This window comes from Scomber scombrus, chromosome 13 (genome assembly GCF_963691925.1).
Source record: "Scomber scombrus chromosome 13, fScoSco1.1, whole genome shotgun sequence".
Classification (NCBI taxonomy): Eukaryota; Metazoa; Chordata; class Actinopteri; order Scombriformes; family Scombridae; genus Scomber; species Scomber scombrus.
Genome location: NC_084982.1, coordinates 14,650,489 through 14,676,274, shown reverse-complemented (window position 1 = coordinate 14,676,274; position 25,786 = coordinate 14,650,489). Strand labels below are relative to the sequence as shown.

The following is a 25,786-nucleotide window of genomic DNA, read 5'->3' as shown; positions in this document are numbered from 1 at the left end:
GAAAGCTGGGAGGAAATTACACAGTCCACCCTGTGGAACGTTTGTTGCTCCTAATTTTCTTTCTCATCCTGATACATGATTGAGAGTGTTTCTTTCCAGTGCTGCTTTGAATGGAGTGCTCAAGCATTCAGTTTAATATATGATTTCTTGTTAGTCTCTGTTTATTCAAGGTTTCACCAATACTTTCTTTGCCCAAGATTAATCCTGGTACAAGAAATGAACAGTTTTTGGAGAGACACAATATTAGAGACACACTAACCATTTTCTTTAATCCTAATGTAGAATTTTTATAAATATGCAACTTAAATTATAACCAAAACTAACTAAACTATACTATAAAATGAAACGTATACTTTCACAGCTTTCTAAAACTATATGGAAAATGATGGTAATCTTGCAGCATATGCGCTGCACCAAAGTGATTATACCTAAGGTCTCTGCAGAAAGTAAAATGCAGAACATGCGATAAACATCTTGATCTTAATAGTCACCTTATAATTTCAACTTGGAAACACCTATGGAAATATTTTTTGACCAGAAGGAAAGCACTTTCTCTACGCCATTTTTCCAAGGCTGATTTTTAGGACAAAAAGAAACTAATCAAGTGACCTTGGAGTAGCATTCCTTCCCTTTTCTTTTAAATATTCTCTAATTGCTGTTCACTACTATCAAGCACCTGATGTTGCAACTGCTGTAATGTTTTCAATCTAAGGTTAGACTAAATGAGCTTTTAGAAGTGCAACTCTCAGAATTTTAATAAGCACGCAGGCAATTAAAAAGTGGAAGTTGGGTGAGTTGTGCTCCACTGAACCATGGCAGATGAAGTGGAAGAATGGCTGCCATAATGATGATGCACCATGCGTGCTGCATGCCGACTGGCTGGCTATCGAGCTGGCAGGGTAAAGCCATTGTAAAACTGCTGATGCTGATAAACAACAGGCCTAACCCTGACAGGAACCTTTATTTCCCATCATTCTCTTTGGCAAGTAAGAGACTGAGCTGAGTAGGGAGGTTGCATCTTTGCCAGAGGTCAAGCTTGATGACCATCCCTTGTATGCCTGTTGAAATGAAGGGGGTGGTCAACTCCGGAGGTGTCATGAAATGTAATGGTTCCCATCAGAACCCTTAAGTGTGCTGTCACCTCTGCTGCTGTCCTGCTGAGCTATTGAGTCAAGCAGTGTGACCTCAATGGTTAAAGCTAATCTCCATTCACATACAAATGTCCACTGACAGTCATTTCATTTGTCCTTGTCTGGCTTTAAAAAAGGTGTGTATATGGTGCCGCAAGTTTTCTTTACAGGGTCCCTAGGAGGTGCTGAATGCCTACCAGTCCCCCCCACTGTTAAAAGTGGATGCATTTACATGTACTTTCAAAAGTGATTAGATCTTGCTGCAGTCATTTCTAAAACATCATGCATGGAAAATCGTTGGGAAAGATAGTTTGTAATTAGTATATGATTATAATAAAGTGGTTAGGAAGGTGTATGATGGAGAAACCTGAATATTCTATTATTATATTACTCAATCATTACTGCTGCTTTAAAGCGCTGCGTTTGTCCGCCAAAGATACTTGCAATTGAAATTGTAAAAACAGTGAAGCGAGGTGAAACAAAACTTAACCTCTCTAGTTATAACTGTTAGTAGGTGTACCCAAAATACTTCCATCTAAAATCAAGCTGCTTTTACTCACCACTTAAGCAAATATACAAAGCAAAGAGGAGCAGATTAAAGAAATTAGGCTTCTCACTAAAACATATAAAATGTATAAATAAAGCAGGAAAATGGAAAGTTTGTGTAACTGTATTATACAGGAAGAAATAAAATTAAAAATTAAAAACAATAATTAAAGTGTTAGACCCAGTATTGGCCAGCCACTAAACATCAAGGACATTATATTGCTTAGTATAATAGTGGAATAATAAGTGGAAGAGGCCATTGTTAACTTTCACAACAACCCACTGCAATGACCTCATGAAGGCAGAACCTTGTAACTATACCAGCGAATGTATTTATTATGGCTATATGGGCAGGTGTGAACTTACTCCTGTCAAAATCCTGTACAATATTTAATAGCATTTTGACTTTTGTCACTTGGATCTCCAAACATAATCTCTAGCATTGTTTGAATCACAAAAGTTAAAGTCTAAAATACAGTCCTTGTAAAACAGGAAATTAAAGTAAATAGACTGGCTGTGTGTATTTTCAGAGAGCTGTTGTCCAGACCTTTTTGGTAGCACTTGAAGCTGCTCTCTGTACCCTTCTGAAAAGGGAGAAGGGGAAATGGACACTCTTACTCCTGACTACTGTAATCTGCTGGTAGTAGGTGGGTGTTTTTTTGTAGGTATGAAGGCTGGAGTGCAAGAATGCATCATGAAAGGCCACAGGGCTTATTATCACATAGCCAGAAAAGATCAAAAAGAGTCATTATAGCCCCTGTTGAGACTAAGTGTCATATACCCAGATATATCCCAATTATATCACAGTTAATTCAAGAGTAAGTGCACCTCAAACTTAGCATCAGATCAGATTGCGCACCAGGTGACCATTTATGACCAATGTGCAAATAAAACTTCCCTTTTTATCAAACATGAGCTCATGCTCTTAAAAACAGTACATTTGGAGATGGCCAGATTATTATATTTCCAGAAGGAAGGATAAAAGAAGAAACAGACATGCTGAAATAATTATATCAAAGTGTAAATCAGTGTACAGAAAATAAATAAATAAAATAACACCTTGTCCTAGTTGAATAGGCAGTCCCACAGTATGACCAGAGATGTATATTTATTCTCACAGCACTAACATTGAATAAAATGTGTCCATACAATCCTTCAAACATTCAAATAAGTGTAACTACAACAATAATGCCTGAATGAAGGTTACAAAACAGTCTTTCAAACCATCTAACTACAACTTGAAGTAACACTCAGAAGTAGATACACAAATCAATATTATATGTATTTTTTAACGTAATCTCATTTTTTTTGCAGAAGATATTGTTATTCTGCTGCTAATCTTACAGTTGCATTTGGTGTCACACTCCTTGAAAAGCATCAGTAAAAATATCAGCAGTATCACTGATACTGGACAAATAACCAATACTGGTTTTTACAGCTGTTCTTAGTCAGTGTTAATGACATTTCTGTGTATTGCTGCATCACTACATCTTCTGGTTCTTTTGACAAGTAACACTGAGGCAACCCATCAGGTCATGTAATTATATAGGCCTGTGAGTACTGCATGTACTGTATTGAGCTGTACAAAATAACTTCTTTATGTCAGAGCCACAGCAGATATGGCAGAATGTGTGGTCACTGAGGTGTGATGATCAAGAAGCCTCGAGTCTCAGCTGATGAAGTGGGAATGAGTTCCCAGAACAAACTCAGAAGCTACTCCACACTGACAGCAGTGCTTTAGTGAGCATACAACGCCCTGGTAACATGCACATTCACAAACACATATGCTGTCACTGATAGACATCGGCTCATTATTTTCCCTAGAAACTCAGCTGTATTTAATTTTAATTTCTGCTCAAGTTAAGGGTGACGTATGTCAATTAACAGGACTAAATTCAGCACATTTAATTTTCTAAATGATGTGACCACGATTACACTGGAGTAATTCTCTCCATTTCAAAATAGATAGACACAATTGACAGGAGGAGAATATATTTACAGTCCATTCAGATGTGATCACACCTTGGTTCTTCATCACTATGCCATAAGGTTACACTATAGAATATGGGCAGTGCTGTGAGGGATGAAAAAGCCATGTGTTGGATTGTGGCTTTGTGTCCATCTTCTCATTACCTGCTGCTACCAGCGCCTGGCGACTCTGCCCCGAGTCTGCATCTTTCCAGCTGATTGGCCACAATCTGCCTCTCCACTTCCAGCTCTCTGGTTAGCCGTTCAAACTGGAGCTCCTGCACATAAACACACACACACACAAAAAAGAAAAGGGTCAGGAATACATTCTCATCAGAGTGAGCTTTATATACTTCTATTGAGAGTGAATGTGAAGTCAACATGAGGGTGGCAGGATGACAGTTTGACAGCCGGCTCCAACAGTGATGTACTTCACCATGCTGTGTTTGTTAATGATGACACAAAATAGAAGTGCGAGGCACTGCAAATGAGCTAATTCCCAAATAAAATGTTTTCTAATGAGTAGCTTAAAAATAGAGACTATGTACATCTCAATACACAAACTGACGCGCAAGACACACATACACACAGGCCATGTAGTACTGCCATTTTATCCAGCCCACACAGAGATAAGCACCACTTCAGTGGGTGATATTTAGCCTTGGTGGCACTGTTCCTATGGGAGTTGGAGAAATCAGCATTTGACTAATTATCTAGTCTGAGCGAGGCTATTACTTGCGCAGCTCTCTAGCTCCAAGCACTGCATTATGACACTCATAAGACCCACACAGGGTCTTTTATACACAGAAAAATGATTACACACACACACACACACACACACACACACACACACACACACACACACACACACACACACACACACACACACACACACACACACACACACACACACACACACACACACACACACACACACACACACACACACACACACACACACACACACACACACACGACTTAGAAACACAATTTAGTCATCCTCAACACCACCGTGGCAGTCAAAGAGTATCTGCACCCCACCACTAACACTCTTATATTTCCTGCAAAAAGGCCTCACTCACCATTACATTATGTACACACAGCAGGTTCCTCGCCTGGCTATCCTTAGCTGTACCATGTAATGTCGATTACCGCAGTCAATTAAGCTCACGGGCGGCTGCATGCGCACACAGACCTGCTTTTAGGTTCTTTTGTGATCTGTCTTGAGGAAGTTCGGCCACTACAGACTTGGACCGGCCTTCTTTTCACACCAATGTTCTCTGAGGGAGCACTGAGATTTCTCTCTGCACTAAAGACATGTTTTACTCACCCCTCCCCCAAACTGCTGCTTTATACCCTCCACTGCTCTCCTCTCCTTCACCTTCGTTGTAGCTATGTGGAGCTTGACTGCAGTCAGCAGGAGCATGATGGGGGAAAAATGCAAAGTACTGTTTTCTTATTGTTAATAGCTGGAATACCCCAGCCGTGCCATTGGCAAGCATATCTAAATCTTGCATATGGTTCAAATAAGATAACTAATATACTACCCTGAAGGACATTTTTTGTGCCAAAGATGCTTGATATACATAGTGAAATTAATATATTCATAGTATAAATATACTAAAGGACAGCATGGTAAAGTAATATGTATTTTTTACCTTTGTGACAAGTTGGTGTTGCGTTGGTTCACACAAACCACAGTAAGACCCTGCAGCTCACTCCCCAGGTAACATCCTTATTTTGCAATATTCAAAGCAACTCCACTGACAGAGGAATGAAGAATATGTTGACATCTCGTTGTACAGACCAGATTTATTGAACAATAGTGTCGCTAACAAAGCACAGCTACTCAGTATGACAAAAAACATGCATTTCTTGTAACTGCTTTACAATAAAATACTCCCAAGAGTTCATCAGTGAAAAGCTTTGAATGTGAAGCAGCAGCTGGAATTAAGCAGCTTCCATTAGCAGCAACTTCTACTAAACTACATTTGAAACCACAGAATTTCTGCTATAAGCTTCAACAACAATGATGCTGCCTCTCGCCACACAGAAGTTTAACTATACCATGGAAAACTATACGTTAATGCTGGATGATATGACTGAAAATGATAATGTTAAGTATCCTTCATGATGTTAAATATTTTATGACATGGATTAAAAATATAAATTGGTGGAAGAAAACAGTTCATGTTTGATGTTTGGTGTTCATATAATCCTCCTTCTATTTATGGCTTTTTGAGGCCCTTCCCCAACACTTGATAAAGCAGCAAAAAATGATTGAGCACATTATATTTAATCTTTCAGATCATTATCCTAATCACGTTATCTCCCACCACAGGCCAGAGTTAAGAGGCAAGCCTCTACAGGAAATGGCAGGAGTCATCCAAATGTCTGCTTACCCGTGATACAAAACAAAATCACACGGTAAGAGAGAGCACATACAGCTCTGAAAACATGGCAGATAGAGGATTATGATCTTTATGATTTTTTTTTCTCTAAGCAAGTCAGGTTTGTGGCTGCTCTGTGTGACACATTACCCCTGCTGAGAGACTAAGTTAGATTGCAATTGCCAATTTCAACCTGTCATTCCCACCTATCATTCCAGTCTTCGGAGAGGAACAGATAAGACTGTATTGACACTCAAAAAATGTTGCATTAAAATGTATTCTCACATAAGGTATATGCAGATTTTCAAGGGAAAATGGGCATGTATTCAACATTCATGTTAAGAAATTGGTTGAGATGAAACATGCATTTTTTTAGCTTTACATCTTAAGATCTGAACTCTTGATCAAGCACATATTCAAACAAGTCCTCAAAGAAAAACACACACGGAGCCTGAAGGTCACCACCAATATTAACTGTTTTCTCACTAAGCCCCATGACTGAACCTTACTACATGATGCAATTTGGCAGTGCTAGTTGGAGGACTGTTTCCCGCAAGAGACAGTCAGAAAGATCCAACTATTACAAACACCCACAAAAAAGCCAGAGACTACTATACATTCAAAGGCACTATGATAATAAGATGACTTAGCAAGGTAAACTAGGGATAACAGTCAAGATAGACAGAGAAAAGAGAAAGAGATGATTCAAATACAGTCTCACTGTCACTTCATACAAATGTGGCATCACTCCACTAAGTGAGTGAGCAAGATAAATAAATGAAGATAAATGAAGGAGGAGAGAGAAAATGTTAACATTCAAATACTTAAATACGGTGCACCCTCACTTACCATATACCTACACATATACCTATATGCTAGTATAGGAGCACAAGGCCATTGGCTGATTTGAGTGTAAATGAACTAGACATGCACTGATCCAGCTCTTTATAAGTTCCCTTCTAAAATCGATACCCAAATTTGGATACCTGCAAGACTGATACAGATACCCTATTATTCGTAAGGTTACACAAGGCTCTAGTAAACCGCACAGCACTTCTTATTAAAAGAGAAAAACATATACAAAAATGAAAGCAAAATTAGCCACAGGTGTCGAGTGTGGCTTCAAAGAAAAATCCATTAATTCATACTCAGAAGTTGTGCTGACCCAAAACAGCATGCAGAGAGAAATTGAGATTAAAAACGAATGTATTTCTTACAATAAAAAAAACAACAAAAAAACAAGAACAGATTTAAAACACAGGTTGAAAGTCTACATGTCTTAGGAGAAATAAAACATCACTAAAGATAATAAAATGTCTCTGTGTCCAATACAGCTAAGAGCAGTCCTCCTGTTTTAGCTTTGGCTGCAGCACACAGGGGGTCTTCAGTCCCTGGCGGGACTGAAGGAGGGGTGAAGCACACATTCACTCCATCTCCTTCGCTTTGACTCACTCACAGCTCCTGCGGGGTGTTGGCTGTTTTCACGACTTTTACAGCGTCTGTATTGGCAACCAGGCCGTAGGGTGGCGCCTAATAAAGGGTCCCTTTATTCCTAGGTTGTGTTCAGTGAACACCAAGTCTCTTCTACACTACTCCATCACAGCTTCCATGATCTCTGCTACTCTCCTGGCTGACCAAAACATGAAACTATGGAATCTGGATTTGTTCATGGATAAGTAATGTCAGTCCGATATCTGATGAGTGAAATACATCAGTATCGGCACATGATACCGATATTGGATAAGACACAACTCTAGCATAAACACACACACACAGGATGCAAGCCGCCATGTATGAAAATGAAGCAGGCGCTTGTGAAAAACAATGGCAAGACACGAACCAAACGGTTTTGTTTACCGCCTGAATGAAGAGATTTTCCTTATGCCACTATTCTTGGCCCACCATTTATGTGCCTTCTTTCTTTTAAGCTCATAATCCAATTGTTTTGTTTGGCAGTGTGTCACCTTCTCAAGTCCAGCGACTTCATCTTAGGCTGCACACATCTCATTATACAGTAATATGTTGAGGCAAGAGAGAGAGAAATAAACAGATACAGCTTTCTTAATGTTTCACACACAGTGACTGGCCTTCAATCCCCCATAACGATTAGACGGTCTATGATCTTGATCAAGCACAGCAGAGAGAGACATCTGCTACAGCCATAAGGCACAGGGGACTCTGTCAATGCTGATATTCGGAACTGTTCCAAGCCTATAGCAGGCAGGCATCCTGTCTCCATTCACGCCCAAACCCTGCTGTCCTCTTACTATGGACAAGTATGGAGGCAGTCCAGAGCTTCCTCCATGGAGCTCTGTCCTTCATGCCTTCACAATTGGTTGCAAGCCTTATCTTAGTTGTAGAATCATTGTGAGTCATATGTTTTGTGCTTATGCTTTTTGTTTTTTTACATACTGTAATAAACATCAATAGATCTCATAATCTAACTGATACCATTGCAGTTTAGTTATCAATGGAGCAGTCTTTTGTCAGCAAGGATGACTGAGAAGATGGATAATCAAGTGACCCATTCTCTCTGACTCTGTAAACAGCCTTTAAACACCAATGCACTCACTTTAAGTTTGAAAGTATCACATCTTCAGGCTTTCTCTAGCCATCTTTCTCTCACGTATTTCAATACAATTTTCTTATTATGCATAATTCATTAAGACTATTACAAATATGGAGCCAATATATCCATTATTAACTTGTCATAGCACAGGGCTATGTACCTAAAAGGGCCCTGGTCTGATGAAACATGAACAAGGGCCACAGCTAATAAGTGGAGAATTAGTATTAGTATTCGCTGTCCTATGCAGTTCATTGCATTTACCAGGCTTGGCCCCTACACAGAATGGGACACATCTATTCAGCATAACAATCCACCAAGTCAGGCTGAGCACAGGCAATAACTATTAAACAAGTCCTATGCTTATTTAACGGGTGTGGGCCCAGCCTTGGTCTGTACCGGGCTTATAGTGGAAGGAGAGGACAGGGACAATGGGTGGCTGGCTTTCCTATACCAACAAGGCCCCTAATGCCTTTATTTGCCAATACAATGAGCTTGTTGGGCTTGATCTGCCTGTAGTCCTAGAGCTGATTCAGATCCTGTCCCCTTGTGTCCTGAGCGTGGCCTTAAAAAAACAGATGACACACGGCAGCAGACCACGCTACCAATGTACACGCTCCCATTTCATCTTTATGGGTGCTGACAATACACGACCCATCTGAAATGCCTGAAGTGGCTTCTTCCTGCTGCTGATTCAGCACAGACCATGGTTCGGCGTAGATAAGAAAGGCTTACGCACACATAAACCCTAAATGTCATACGGGGGAAAAAAAGGTGGCATATTGAGACTTACACATGCGCTCTAAAGCATTAATGCATCACATGACGTAAGTAAATGAAATGGGGCACCCTGGTGGCCAAGGGGTTAAAGCACTGACCAGGAGCAGCAATGCTCCCCGTTTGAATCATCACCTTACTATTGACTGTCCAATAAAGTCATAAAATGACCAAATATATTTTTAAAGTAGAAACCTTTTAAAAGAGGCTCCAGACCCTGTGGTAAATCAAGCAAAGCTCTTTAACCCAGATAAGACTGTCTGTGATGTAATAAAAACAGGCCTCCATCCAACATGCATTATAAACATCTTTGACATAGAAATTGGTGAAAGACTTGATTGTTGTTTCACTAAAGCAAAACTTCTTCCTACTGAACAACTGCAAAAAAAGTTGTATATTATATTGTACTCCACATTATAGCTCAGTGTGTATTCCTGCTTACAACTTTCAATTCTAAAGGAGGTACTTAAACACATTAATCAATGACTTTTAATACATATATTATGCTTTTTGGGGCATGTTTGTGTGCATGATTGTGAGGGATTATGGGAGTTTAATCTCTTAAAAATAGTAATAAAAATAATAGTAAAAATAAAATCTTATGGTTGATATCATAGTTTGCTACAACTATGCCTTTAAGTCATACACTAAACAAAAATGTTTCAGGATCAAATACGTACCCCATTTGTACCGCTGTCTATTCTTATGGCCCAAACACTAACAAACTAACAAACAACACTTTAATTCCCACATAAAACAAATTTCAAGGTCTGCCTATTTTCATCTGCGTAACATTTCAAAAATCAGACATATTCTGTCTCAAAATGATGCTGAAAAACTAATCCATGCATTTGTTACTTCTAGGCTGGATTATTGTAATTCATTATTATCAGGCTGTCCTAATAAATCTCTAAATACTCTCCAACTGGTCCAGAATGCAGCTGCACGCGTTCTGACAAAAACTAGAAAGAGAGATCATATTACTCCTATTTTAGCTTCACTGCATTGGCTTCCCATAAAATCAAGAATAGAATTTAAAATCCTTCTCCTCACTTTTAAAGCTCTTAAGGGTCAGGCTCCATCATACCTTAAAGAGCTCATAGTACCTTATGTACCTACTAGAACACTGCGCTCCCAGAACGCAGGCCTACTTGTGGTACCTAGTATCTCTAAAAGTAGAATGGGAGGCAGAGCCTTCAGTTATCAGGCTCCTCTCCTGTGGAACCATCTCCCAGATTCGGTCCGGAGGGCAGACACCCTCTCTACTTTTAAGAGTAGGCTTAAAACTTTCCTTTTTGATAAAGCTTATAGTTAGCAAGCTCCTAGTTTATGCTGCTATAGGCTTAGACTGCCGGGGGACTCCTACCTCCATGATGCACTGAGCTCCTCTCTCCTCCTCTCTCTCTCTCTATCCATCCATCTATATCCAATAACATTCATGTACTATTAATGCATTCAGTAACCTACACTTCTTCCCCTGAGTTGTCTGTGCTTTCTCGTCTCACAGGTAATCTGGGCCTGTAGACGTCCGGATGACAGATTCCAGTGCCGGACCTTCTAGCTTCAATGTTTATTTTCTATGTGCTTCTCTCTCCCTCCTATTCTTGCTCTCTCTCCCCTCTACCCCAACCGGTCGAGGCAGATGGCCGCCCACTTTGAGCCTGGTTCTGCCTGAGGTTTCTTCCTGTTAAAAGGGAGTTTTTTCTTGCCATTGTCGCTAAATGCTTGCTCATGTGGGAATGTTGGGTCTCTTTAAAATTAAACCTGAAGAGTTCGGTTTAGAACCTGCTCTATGTGTAAAGTGCCTTGAGATAACTTTGTTGTGATTTGGCGCTATACAAATAAAGATTGATTGATTGATTGAACAAATAATACAAATTTACAATATATTTATTTGTAGCTCGTGTTGGTATGTTGCAAGGTTACATTTACATTCATTCAAATGATTCACAAAACCAAAATTTGCGATATCGTCTCTCTAATGGCGCTTTTCCACTATACAGTTCTGGCACTACTCGGCTCGACTCGACTCGGTTTGCGTTTCCATTAGGGATAGTACCTGGTACCTGGTACTTTTTTAGTACCTGCTCTGGTGAGGTTCCAAGCGAGCCGAGTCAATACTAATTGTGACGTCAACAGACTGCCGGCTGCTGATTGGTCAGAGAGTCTTCACTGGCAGAGTCATGAGCCACCCCACATAAGAATCAAACCCGGCGTTTTAAATACCGGCAACAGCGTTACAGCCATACGGCTACATTTTCTTACTTTGTGTGTGACAAAAAGCCACATACAGCAGCAAGTACACCATCGCCTCCATGCCCTCTATTGTTTATGTGTTTTGTGTCGCACATAAAACAAAGTCACAGCAGTTTCGCGCAGCCGTGCTATGACGACCCCGTCCACGTTGAGTAGGTACCATAGTAATGGAAAAGGTCGTTCCTGGTACCAAACCGAAACAAGTCGAGCCGAATCGTGCTAGAACTGTATAGTGGAAAAGCGCCATAACTGGTATGAATAGGAATGTATGTTTAGAATATGCAAAACTCACCACAGATACAATATCTAATTTGTCACATATCTGCTGTGACAAATTAGGATAACGTAATGCAGTGATGGCTAAAATTATTAACTCTTTTTGTTATATGACAGAATAATAACTCAGGTATTCATCAGACAAATCTTTACCTAATCCCTGATAGTGAGTGTCCAAATCCCTCTATTAATTAATACTAGATAACTTATCTCAGTGCAGCTCATGTGGGTTTGTGGTTATAACCGTTGAAAATGTGTGTTTTGGTAGCTTTCTGATTTGGACTCGGGCCTGAAAAGAAACAGCTGCATGTTAATTTGGGATGTTAAGATTCATTTTGCATAACCACCACAGATAGCTTTTCCTCTTAACCAAGGATGAGAATCTACCAGAAATATGTTTGTTCATTAAGTGGCAATGAGGCTTGACAGCTCTGCACCCTCACTGCAGTGTGGCAGACGCATTCCAACGAGAGCCTGACTCTGCTGCGCAGTGGGAGAATGACAGCAGAGGTTAAAGGATTTCTGCAGCAGCAGGGACAGAAAACGAGGTCTGAGGTTAAAGCGAAGAGAACAGGCCTCAGAACAGCCTGTGTGACCAGACCTGGAAGAACCAGTGAAATTACTTATTAAAACTGCCACAAAGTCACCTTGTTAAAACACTAAGGTTTTAGGAAACTGGCTGCAGCATCATTCCACCCTAGCAGAATTATAATGGCAATGTTGGATAAAGAGGCATTCAAAAACAAAGTGCCATGCTGAGAGTGCACAGCTGCAGTCAAAGCTATACAGTAGGTGTACCAGAGGGAGAAAATTGCTTTAGCACCCATAGCTGGACCAGAGCTTTTATACTATATAAGCTGATAATTTGACAAAAAGCCCACAAATAGAAAAGTGAAAAATCATTCACACTCAGATAATGGAAAACCAAGTTTATAATAGACCATAATTTCTGCCAGGATTTCTTTAGCGGCATTACAAGACTGTACAGCAGGAAACTTGCAGATCTGCCGAAATGATTTATAAAATCTTTTGTTGAGAGCAAAGCGGGACAATCCTGTTGCAGAAGTTCGTACGAAATGTGGTTTTATGGTGCAGATCTGCTTCATTACTTGCACCTCATGTCTAATCATGGGTCCCATTATGGTGACCTTCAAGTTGTAAATATGTATGCAAGTTTTAACTAGATACCTGGACAGCATTAACAGTGTACTGATGTTTGATCACCTATGTTGTCCTTATTGAAACACTGAATTGTCAAATGTAGTGCCTTTTACCATTAAACCTTTAAGGCATCAGAGTTGAGGGAGATCTGCATCTGAAAATGTCTGAATATTTCCAGTATTCAGACCCACTTCATGGAGTGATCGGCCAGCTATGCTGCAGTGACGAATGAGCGAGTTTGAAATTCTCTCTCTCTCTTGCTTTTTAAAAATTCTTTACGCAACCATTTCTCTCACTTTTCATATGAAGTGCAACACCATGAATGGATTCCAGGAGAGAAAAATGTGTTGTTCCCATATTTATATGAAATTGCATTTCTCCCCCTCTGTGATGGCCTTCTGATACCTTCAAGAGTGGCTGTTCAGAACTGCTTTCAATTTATGCTGTGGCTGCACAATAGATTGTGCCAACTAGTGCTGTGTAATATGATATATATTGTATGGCAATAGAAAAACGTCTATCATTTCATATTATGCTCCATTTTATTTTCATTGTCTCGTAAATCACATCCTTTACAACAATATTTTTTTGTTATTTGGATTATGTATTTCGTTCTTTTATAAGGCACAGACACAGCCAAGAAACTCTGAAAACTCCACAGGGTACCTTTAATAGTTATGAAGCTTGCTGTTGCAAAACATCAGTCCTACCTCTTAGAAGTAAAACTAACTATTATATCATCACCATCAGCTAACCCTAACTCATCTATTAGAATCAGGGATTTGTGCAACAACCAGAGCGCATTTCTGAGATGTCTTATTACATGCTGCGTCTGATGAAAAAAGCTCTGAATATAACCGCATGCTCCATAATAAAATAAAATATACACATACACACATATATATACATATACATATATCTATATATATATATATATATATATATATACACACACACCCATATATATATTATATTGGTGGCATTTAAGATAAAACATACAGCTTCCTTTTCATGATTTGAACATGAAGTTACAATTTGTCTTGGTTATTAAAATGCCATTACAGAAAATGTCATTTGTGTGGTGAATGCTATTAAAAGGAGCTGTCATTTGTATTCGCAGTCAGTGCTTGCCACACAAGAGATTGACAACAAAAGACTGTCATTAACAAAGAAAAAGAGGGTAGACTGCACGAAGAGGAAAGTGACAGAAAATCTGCGTCAGTTTAATGGAAAAATCTAACAACATTATCTGTTTTTGATTCTAAACTTTGTTTACAAGCAAATTTTTGAGAGCTCATTTATATTTTTATTCTAAAAATTGTTTGTAGCTCTGGTTGGTGCAATATGGCCGGCACAGGTGGTCTGGGCAAACAGAAGGAGCACGCTGGCAAGGCTGATCTTTTTTCCTTAACTTAAATCACCAAAGTAAATGCCTTTGGATTTCTGCCTCATTAGCATTCGCAGCGTGACACACATGATTACACTTTAAAAGCACAATTTGTGCACCATTACTAATTCAAGTGGAACCAGCAATGTGTGGCATTATTTAAAATTTTAAGTTCTGTGTAGCTGTAGACAAAATTTCTCATTTAAAAAAAAAAGAGGCTTTAATCCAACATGTCTTATAATTTGTGCTTTTAGTACGTACGTGTAAAAGCCTATATTGAAAACTGACAGCTGCAAGTTTGCAAGTAGTATTTCCCTGCATTTTTTGTCTTATTATTTTTTAGATAATAAAAAACTTAGATCTTTTGATCTAAGTTTTGTTCTGCTGTACTGCTGGTTGTTTTGTCCAGCTACAACCTATTCAAACCTCAACAAAGGCTTTTATGGGATGCCGCTGATAATAATGCCAAGGCATAGTGCCAGTAAATGAGAGTTATTCACAAAGGCAATCCGTATCTCCTCGTTTGGAACAAAAAGCCAAAATGCTGCAGTAGTGCAATTACACAGCCAGTGCAATTCATGTAGACCTGTGAACATCCAACTCCACTGAGAGATCAACAACATTGTGTCAGACAAAAAGAACATTGCTCCGGGCTAAAATGAGGAGAACAGCAATCTAGGGACTGCCAATCTGCATGTTACTGCTGTAAGAAGGCAGTGACTTGTGCGCTTACTTCAGGATCATTTAGAGAAACTCAACTGTGAGATGTTTGGACAGAGGATGATACAGACACTGAAACCTCATTGGTGATTCACTCAGTCAACTTCTTTCAACAGTATTTATTAAGCTTTCACCTTATGAGTATAACTCCTTGCTCCCCACTGACCGTGTACTCAGGGAGTGAGCTGTTGACAGTGGCACTGATTACAGTGATAATGATGATGATGACATTGATTATGATGAGTATTAACAGGTTAGGTGGGGAGAGATCTCCCTCCCAGGAGTGGGTTCAAAACGACAGCGCTGTGCCGGGCCGGGCCAGACACACCACTCCTTTGACATCATGTCACATTGGGAGCAGATGATCTCCTCTTCCTCTTTTCCTTCTTTTCTGCTTCCCTTTACGTTGACAGCCCCCTGCCACAGTGCATTTGGGGTGCCATTCACAGGTGACAGCCTCTCTGATTCTGCCTCTCTCCATCATGCTCGCTCTCTCTTTTGTCCGTTTCCCTTTACTCACCACCCCCTGCGCCCTCTTCTCTCTATATTCAACCGTTTTGTCTTTCCTCTGTATATCTGCGCACTCTCCTTCACCTGTATCCCTCCTCTCTGAATCTGTTGCACTTTTCCCTCTCATACTTGTTCTGCTCCCCTATGGGGTAATTGCCTGGAGCCAGGCTTCCATTTTTATGACTATAATCGAGGCCAGAATACTTATGCCTTTAGATTTCTCCTTGCCTGTGTCACAGCGACAGCAGCAGGGAGAGGAAGGCAGATAAGACCCTGAGGAGTGGAGAAAATCACTATTCGATTGTAATTAGAGTCATTTTGCCTATGGAGGTGGAACAGACACTATCGCCTGCAGAGAAAAAAATCAACCTTTCTGCTGCACTTATTGCACGGAAATAAAAAAAACATGGCATGAAAATGAAACGATAAAAAACACTGCATTGAAGCGTAGCCATGACCCCAGCTATTAACTCTTTAAGCAGGGTCACGTAGACAAAGATGACTTTCGCTTCATTAAAACAAGACAGAGGCTTGCATGGTATCTGAAGTGGGTAATATTGCAGCCAGCTCATCAAGCCTTTAAGAGGAGGCTGGAGTCGTAGCACTCAAAGCAAGGTCAGCTCATGAGCTTCACAAGGAAATCTAAAGTCTGTCTGTGTGTGTCTGTGCCTGATTCGGTTGAAAACAGGGTCACAGAGTGTAACTGCGGTTTGCCAGGGAGAAACAGGAGGCAGACAGATTTTTTGCGTGTAATAGACTCAAACAAAGTGGGAAAATTCCACTGTGGTGTTTTCTGGGAGGGGGTGTGTTGAAACACCATAGTGCGGCGTGCCTGAAAGTCCCTTTTTGCCAGTGTCTGTGGTACATATAGACATGTCCAGGCACAGCTAATAACAGCATTACTCTGAGGGCAAAGCCTCATAATGGAGGAGGAAAAGGAGCATATCAAAACACAGCGTTTCCAAGGGCAAGGAACCACAATCATGATATGTTAATGTATGCTGCAAATGATCTGCCGAACAGCTCCTTAAATTGCAAGGACGCAATTTTATGTCAAAATGACACATCTCTCTACAACACAGAAAGAAGAAGGAATGAAATCACCCCCATCTAATGTGTCTGCCTGAAACTTTTATTACTGTAAACACATCTGAAGTATCTGCTGAATGAAAGGCACTGAATCTGAACTGCACCTGGTCATGACTCCTTTTAACAGAAAGGTGTGCCCTCAGTACAAAATGTGACAATTGTTTGGTCGATGAATGTTGACAACAAAAACAAAACTATTTTTATGACTCAGGATGACACCTGAGGGGTTGTTGATAATTCACATTAACCACATGGTCTTTTTCAGGTGAAACCTTTTTTATATTTGAAATGAGCAGAATATATATTATAAAACGCCTCAACATGCAAAGAAAGTGCTTTGTAAGTTGAGTCCTTTATAACTGCAAATGTGTGTTGTTCCTGTAGCAAGCTTTTCCATTTCAAAGATTAAGTGAAAGGATCAGGCTGGCGATTTTCTATATTTTTCTCATTATCGAAAAAATCTCATGTGCAGAGCCAAACCAACAATGAACTCATCCTATTTTTCAAGTATTGTGCATGTATCTCAAGCATGATGCATCTTATTTCTCTGTGCTGTAGACCTCTGTTGTTGTCCAAAAACAATTAAAAACACATCAGTGATCCGCACCGTTGTGCTGGGTGACATGTTCCTTCACCCAAAGAGCAATGGCTACCGTAGTTTATTTAGAAATGCATAATCCATAAGATGGCCATTTAATTCTTTATACGGCAGACGCCGCTGTGCAGTGCCTCAGTTGAGCTTGTTGTACTACATATAACATCTTGACCTTGTGTTACATCATACATTTCTCAACGAACTTTAGTATATAGTGATATAGCACAATAAGAAATAAAAAAATATAGCAAATCACCAGCTTTAACATTGCGGGTTTACTCCCCAACAACGTGACCAATCAACGCACACGCCTCATCAGCACCTACCATCCCTCCCCTTCTTTCTGTTTCCGCAACCTGCTGATGCTGTAACACTAATATAACTAAAAATAGACAAACTGAGTTGTGAGTGTACATTAAGGAACACTTGGTGAAGACGAAATCAAAGTTGACGCAACCAAAGGGGCCCCCACAACTCTGGAAGTTATTCCTCTCCTGGGAGATGCAGCAAGAAGCAGAGATGAGTGTAGACTGATCAATAAGATGCTCTTTAAAGACCTGACCTCACATTCATTGATGCCTGCGCAGTGGGTGTCACCGGCTCCCTCACTAGACAACACAAGAGCTCCTTGTTTATCTGTTTCAAAACTGGCTTTTTTTCAAAGGCTGTTTAATATGGCAGTCTGTATAACGCCAAGATACATCTACAACCTATACATTCCATACATGTGCTACAGTATGTGCATTTAAACAAAGTGCATACGAACATTTGAATGGAAACAATGGTAATTTCTTTAAAAATAAATCTTTCCTTAGTAGTAAAATATTATTCAGTAATCTGCATTGTAGTAGATGGTTCTCACCTGAATAAAAGACTCAACTTCCTTTTTTGTATCAAGAATGATTTCTGGTCCAATTTCCCCCTTCTCTATGATATCCAACTAGGACTGGTTATTACTAAGACATTCAAAGAAATAGACATCAAGTCTCCCATCGACCTAATTAAAGTCATGTTGGTATATTTGTCAGATTAATTCCTTTAGACAGACCGTCAATGCCCATCCCTTTGATGCACCTGAAAATACAGTGGACCTTATGTAACCCTAACTAATCACTGTCAGTCAATGTAAATGGGCTGCATTTATGTAGCACTTTCTAATATACGGACAACTCAAAGCACTTTACAACATATGCCAACATTCACATACACACACACACACACACACACTCACACACCAATGGTGCAGGAGCAATTCAGGGTTTATTATCTAGCCCAAGAACACTTCGACATGCTGACTAGAGGAGCCGGAGATTGAACCACCCACTCTGCCTCCTGAGCCACAGCAGCTGATTGTGTCCTTTGTGTGGACTCATTCTAAACACGGAGACAATGTAATTAACTATGAGTACCCAGCTGAACCCAAACCGATATAATTTAACACAACAAATGTATTTAAATATATTGTTTCATTTATCTTTATCAAGGTTAACAATTAATTAAGATATGGATTCAAGGTAATATATTCAAGCCACACAACCAGTTTATTTCCCTAATTTTGAGGGAAGAAAAAAAGAAAATTTGGCTTTGCATTCAGGTTTTGTTCTTGTTTGTTTTGAGTGTATCTCAGTTTCATAAATGGCCTTTTGCAGATGTAATCTTTGGACAGTCTTCTCCCAATATTTACATAACTGGAACTGTCAGAAAAACACATTGATTTGCATTTACTGTTGTGTTGGAAATTTGCATTTAATTTGGATATAATCATACCTTAGGGCAGTCACATCATCTCGAAGCTGAGCCAGCTATTAATAGGTCAAATTCTAAAGCCAATTACCTCACAGATCAGTCTATAAAATATATTCCATATCCTTTATCACCTCTCATATAGTATCTGTCCACATCCATAAGTGTGTTCAACCAGACAGAAAATGTCAAATGTTAAAAGCTTTTGACATTGTAAACATGAGTTCCTCAGACTGAATCTATTCAAGCACTTTAGAGAGTTTTCCTAATCAGGCGATGATATGGTATTTTTTGTGTGCATGTAATTCCACACAAGGTTAGTTCAGACAATCATTTTACTCATTAAACAGGAGTAAACTGCTGATGGCCAAGTGGTTAAAAGCCACTTGATTGAATGTGGCCATCAACACATTTCATTATTACTGAACCTGTACCTGCACTCCTTGTTAAAAAAAAAAAAAAATACAATGAATACAAGTGTGAGCTAAATGGCAAAAAATGCAAAAGTAAGAGGCTGCAGTGTCCAGCTTGGAGTTCTTGCCGGCTCTAAAGGACCAACCCTGTTTCTCCCATAGCAGGTCTGGCCAGATGAGGCCACAGCAGCCTCAAGGGTCCAGTACACTTCATCAGAACTGTTTTTTGGATAGATGAATATATTCCCACCTTTCCAACATTGGATATGGGGAGGGGAAGGCTGTGCACGGCCTTTACTGTAACTTTCCAAAAACAGACGATTCGACATTCACACCCACTTCACCCTGTGATCGACCGGCTGTGCTGAGGCAAGACAGCAGCCAGGGTTTCAACTTCTCTATCTGGCCAATCTTATTTCATTCTTGATTTGTTATTTTCATGTGAACAATCGAGTGCAACACTATGAATGCCTTCCAGGAAAGACAATCTGAAAATATGCACCGTTATCCCCCTTTTTAAACAGTATCACGTCTCCCCCCATCTCTCTGACAGACCACTTTTCACTCCGCTATTGAGTGTGGCCATCATATAAACTAGTTCTGATGGAGCATTAGCCGACCTTTAGTGGCAGATTGAGTAGCGAAATCTCAAAGACAGCGCAATACTTCAACTAAAAGAGAAGTGAAAACTACTTCAGCAACATTTTCCAACAGCTTGTATGAAAAACTGACAAATGTAGCAGTTTCTTATTTCTACCAATCCAAACAATTCAATTGTACTTACAATGTCCACTATGTATTCAGAATTAATAATATAACGTGAGAGCACAGCAACTTGCCACGGATGCAAACTACTGAATGTTTTTTCTAGTGTCTCATACTTGTTAAATGCAGTAATGTTTTACAGTAATACTTACACTGCTTTATTAACACCTCTCACATTTTATCAGTCAACACTGCATTTTTTCCAAAAGGCTGCAATAATTAAAAGATAGGATCCTATATTTATTTAACTCAAACACATAAACAATGAAAATGTTATGTCATAGTAAATGTTACAATGTTCTCTTTCTACAGCAGGTGGGACCTAGAAAGTTTCCCTGTTACAGTGTGAGTGCACTTTGATATTGGGCACTATATTCGTATTAAAAGATGATCACTTTTATTATCATGTTGCAAGTTGTATGCTTTCAATGTTTTCTATTTTTGGCAATTTGAAGATCATAAAAAATCCTGACTTTACTTTTCCCCATTAAACTCATTGTTTTTTACCATTTAATGTACACTAAATTTGACATTTTAGATGTCTCACTGTAATGCCTCAAAATCGTTGCAAATTTACACTTAAAAAAATCAGTCTATCACTGTCAGCTCTGTAAGAATGTACGGCTAGATGATAAACGTGCCTTAGTAAAGTGTAGGGCCACCAAGAGACTTAATCTTCAATGCTCCTTGGCATAGATGTCTCTGAAACTCTGCTGGAAGGATTAGACGTCAATCTTCCAAATTATACTCCCACATTTAGTGTTTTGATGATGGTAGTAGACAGCACTGTCTAACAATTTGACCACAAATCTCCTATAGGGGTTCAGTTATGGTCTCATGACAGTGATTCATATTATTGTCATACACATCAAACCATTCAGTGACCACTTGAGCCCTGTGGATGGTAACACTGTCATTCTGGAACAGACAACAGAATAAGATTTTATTCTCCTTTGTGTGGAAGCACCTGCACTCTATGACTGATATTAATATACTATATGGCAAATTAGAAAGAACTTCAAAAAATATTTATGTTTGTTTATAATAATACTGTATTATATCCCTATTCTACCTTTATAGAGACAAGGAAGCAGACGAGAACCAGGATTTAAAGCACAGAAGACACATTTTCTGTGAATGAAAACTAAAGGAAAATAGGCTGTCACATTTAGTGTTCTAACATACTGTTGTTGTGGCATTGAGGCAACATCTGACATCAAGTCAAGCAGTATCTGACATCCATGTCAGATGCCATTAAGTCAATTATACTTTAAAAGAGAGAAAAAAACACCCCATAAAGGCTTAAGGCTCATTGTGTCTGTTTTTATAGTCAGAAAATGTTATTAAAAAAAAAAAAGGACAAATGATTTTAAATATATTTTTATCCAGATTTTATGTTTCCATGCACAAAGAGTTATTGTCTGCTACTGCAGTAAAGAATACACCGATTGTAGCTAGGATTATGCTTTCAGTAGCAGACAGTTAATAGAGAAATGGGGAGAGAATGCAAACAACTGCTGATTATGTTAACAGGGTTCCTTGATTTAGACAGTAATAAACAATAAAACAACAATGTTTGTGCCTAAAATTGTGTTTTTCTAAGTGATTCTCATATGAACGACTGACTATTTGTTTTCTCCACCAGTTTTTCAATACAAATACAAATAACTGCCAAAAACCTCTGTGTGTTTTTGGAATAATAATAAAAAAATTAAAAAGACATTGACAAGACACACAAGATCATCATAATTGCTGGATCTGCACACACAAACTGTCTGGATGAGTGCCACAGTCTCCCACTTCTTCAATTACACTTAAGATATAACAGTTTTTAAAAAAAATAGTAGCTTTTAAATAATCCATGAAACATGAGATTCACTTAAATTAAATTTTAATAAGATAGTAAATACTGAAGAGGGAGAATTTGTTCTTTAGTTTTGTGTTTGAGTCAAGCTTTAAATATAGCATGTATGCAAGTAAAGTGCAACAAGAAAACGTTGACATTTCAACACCTAAATGGGGTCTGTAATAAACCATTATGGATGTGTCATCCAGATGGTGGATCAGAGCTATTAAAGCAGGAGCACAGAGCAAACACAAGACTCTAATAACTAGGAACTCTAGCATAACACAACAAAATCCGGAAATTAATAGCAAAAAGACTGCAGCTTGTTAGTAGTTAGGAGTGAAGACAGGCAGAAGACACAAGTTCAAGCAAATTAATACACAGGAAGAATTTAATCATAATATGTTAGTGAATCTGTCCTTGTTTGGGCATCTGGGCAAAGCCTGCACAGCTGCAACTACAACAGTGAGATTGGAAAGAGAGAGAAAGACAAATGAGGGGTAAAAAAAAAAAAAAGAGTGTACAACAACTACAGGGACAGAGAAGGAAACCAACCAATGAACAGAGAGAAAAGACGGTAGAGCAGTAGAGTAAACACTTACCAAACACTCAGTCATCCTAAGCCCCAGCCCCAGCCCTAACCGCAACCGCAGCTACAGCACAGCAGACTTGCATGCTTACATCGAGTGCGGGATCCCTCGAAGGTCTGCCTCTCAACAATCACAGGAAAACCTTGTGCGAAAGCACAGCGGAGGGAGAAAAAAAAAAACCACACACAAGCCTAGTCTCGGACCTCCTCCATTATTTCTCTCTCACTCACCCTCTTATTTGCCTCTCAATTCTGTTAACTACTGAGGAGAACGATCATTTTATAGTCCGGATTCTTTTGCAGGAATCCCCTCTAAGGCATGTCTCCAGCCTGTCACTCTAAAAGCAAAAAGCTCAGACGGGCTACATGCTCTTCCTGCTCCACTGCTTGGATATCTGCTCTAACCGGACGAGCCGCTGAGGAATACTCTGGGGAAGGAAGTGACATCGACAGGTGCTCCTTCCTTCCTTACTCATGTAAACAATACCCACTTTCCTACAGAGAGCCTAAAAGGGAAGTATGGGTGCTATTTGTTTATAAATACCAAAAAAAAGCATTTAATTCATTTCCAATTATAGCTTCACTCAACTACCATCCAAAGAAAAAGAGAAGGTGTATGAAATGTTACTGAGGAGAGTTCATGACTTTATTTGCATGTCCCTCCATATGCTAACAAACCCTGCCAAGGATCATCTTCCTGACTGTCCATTGATAAAATCCAGGCCATGACTGCTGGCGATAAACAACAAGCTAGTCAGGATTATTCTCCTTCAATATTTCTATGAGACAGTAAACAAAGTCCAGTCCAGGCACAGCTCTGTTATAAACAAAAGTCAACCTGCACGCACAGAAATGACCAAGCTCTACACTTTGTGCTGTCACAGAGGTGAGTTGATTACAGGGATAGTATTGTGTGTGACTCAAATGCAATGGAAACATACAGTTTGTCCACATAGGTTCCATCACAGGGCTATGTGTGAGTCACCAGACAATTTAGTGTTATCTGTCACTGTACGCAAATGGTTAGTAAAAGCTTTAACAGGGCCATAATATGAGAGATGTAACATGACTCAATGGGCGTAGCATGAACGGAAGAAACATGTTACCTGCTCTTTAACGGAGGCCAGGATGTTGTTGGCGGTGTTGTCAGCCTCCATGTTGCGGCCAGTTGAACTGTTGCGAATGGTCAGCAGAAGCCCCTCCTCCGTCACTGGGCTCTGCTCAGGAACTGGCATTCCTCCTGTGCGTACACAGACACCAACACACACACACAACCATGATCTGGTCACAGCAGGCACTCTGATGAAAAATCACAATCTTGTATGCGTATAGAGGACCTGTGTGCATGCGCAAACACACTCCACTGACAAATACACACTTGAATCAACCCCTCCCTGATACAAACGGGCAACTGATGCTGAGAAGTAACTATCAATGATCACATGCTACCACCGGCAATACACAAACACACACCCACACATGCCATATGGCCGAAAGACTGTCAGTGTTTCTTGTCTGTGACAGTGTAAATCAATGCCATATGGCCATGAGGCAACACACTAGTTAAATAAGGATTTGTGTATGTAAAACAGTGACATTAAAAAATACAACACAAACAGACTGACAGCCAACAACTGTAGTGAAGTCACAAAAAACACAAAATTCCACTCCTGATAATGCAAAAGTTGCTCTAAAATATCAAGCATGTGAGTGTGTATGCACAAGTGAATAATGCACATGTTTGTGTATTTTATATGGTGGAAAGCTTACACAAAATGAGTGGGAGCAGGCCTTTGAAAAAAAAAAGAAAAACAAAAAAAAATAGTCAGTAGTCCGATGGAAGAGATAAGGTGTTCCTGTCTCCTTCGCTCTCTCTGGCCTTTTGTCCGAGATTGAAATGAGAAAGCGGAACGAATAGTTATGGTCTCATTATATCTGTTGACAGGGAGAGTGTCGAGGGAACACTGCTCAAGGTGGATCCATATTTACTAGAAAGAGCCTGTTGAGTCAGACAGGGCAGCAAAAGGCTGACACAAAAGCAAAGGGGTCTAACAACACAGGAGCTGTGTGACTTCAGGGAAACAGGGATTTTACTATGACTTTTACTGTCTTAGAGATCCACTGCCGCTGTCATCTCCAAGCTGTGGATAAAATGACACATTCCACCCCTTGTTTCCACACATAGATCTTGACCTACATGATTTACTTTATTAAACCAGAGTGGATACAGGCTAGGTGCTGAACGTTGGTGTGAATATGTTGTGGGATATTAGCTGCTAAAACCACCATGAAATAACCATATGGTAATTTACAAAATCGCCTTGCTGCCTGCATTACAACTTAATACTCCCTCCATTAAAGTGTCTTAATCCATTATTGGATTAATAGCCTGAGGGTGACTGGAAGGCCCAATACACAGTAGCTATACTGCGTTAGTCAATGTTGTGCAGACAGACATCATTTTAAAGGGTTAAAGGGTTGTACACTGTCATGTAAATGCACTCGCCAACTTGAAGGTGCTCGTACTTGCAGACAGTACGAGTAAGGAATCATTTAGCTCAGGCCGACAGCCAGTTTGTGTGAGCTGGTTGGGTTGTTTACAGTGAGGACATAAAAGTTTTTGGCCATGGATGAGGCAGCGGGGGTTGCATGAGATACGTGGGAGGTCCTCCAGACATTTTGGACGAAATGTGACCCTGAGGTATTCTGGGAGTCTGTCACCAAGGCAGCGTGAGCATTTCAAGGTGTCTGAGCTGAATAGAGTCATGTGCCAGCCCTGGTGTTAAATGACAGAGAAGGTTTTACTACTACCAAGTATGTTAGTCCACACAGGATATTCCATGTATCCCGCTGTCAGTCTCCCAAATTCCTTTCCTGCTCATTCATAGTATTGCAACATACCGCCCGCCTCCCTCCCACCTCGGCTTCAGCCTTTGAATCAAGGACATAGCCCTTTATTCCCAGAAAACACAGCAAAAGGAAACAGGGAAAAACGTTCGACAAAAGCTCCTCCTCTCTGACTTCTGTACAAACACAAAGAAGAGCAACACAAATGGGAC

At 39.8% G+C, this 25,786-nt stretch overlaps 1 protein-coding gene across 4 annotated transcripts in view; it reads right to left on the bottom strand.

The window, feature by feature from the left end:
* LOC133993287 (plakophilin-4-like) overlaps positions 1-25,786 on the bottom strand; it is an 83,813-nt gene that overhangs the window by 40,227 nt on the left and 17,800 nt on the right. For all 4 annotated transcript variants that reach the window (XM_062432197.1, XM_062432200.1, XM_062432199.1 and 1 more), the window contains exons 2-3: positions 23,834-23,967; positions 3,810-3,922 (exon numbers count right to left, since the gene is read on the bottom strand). In XM_062432197.1, the coding sequence (XP_062288181.1) occupies positions 3,810-3,922; positions 23,834-23,962 (242 nt within the window). In that variant the 5' untranslated portion in view covers positions 23,963-23,967. The remainder of the gene's footprint in view (positions 1-3,809; positions 3,923-23,833; positions 23,968-25,786) is intronic.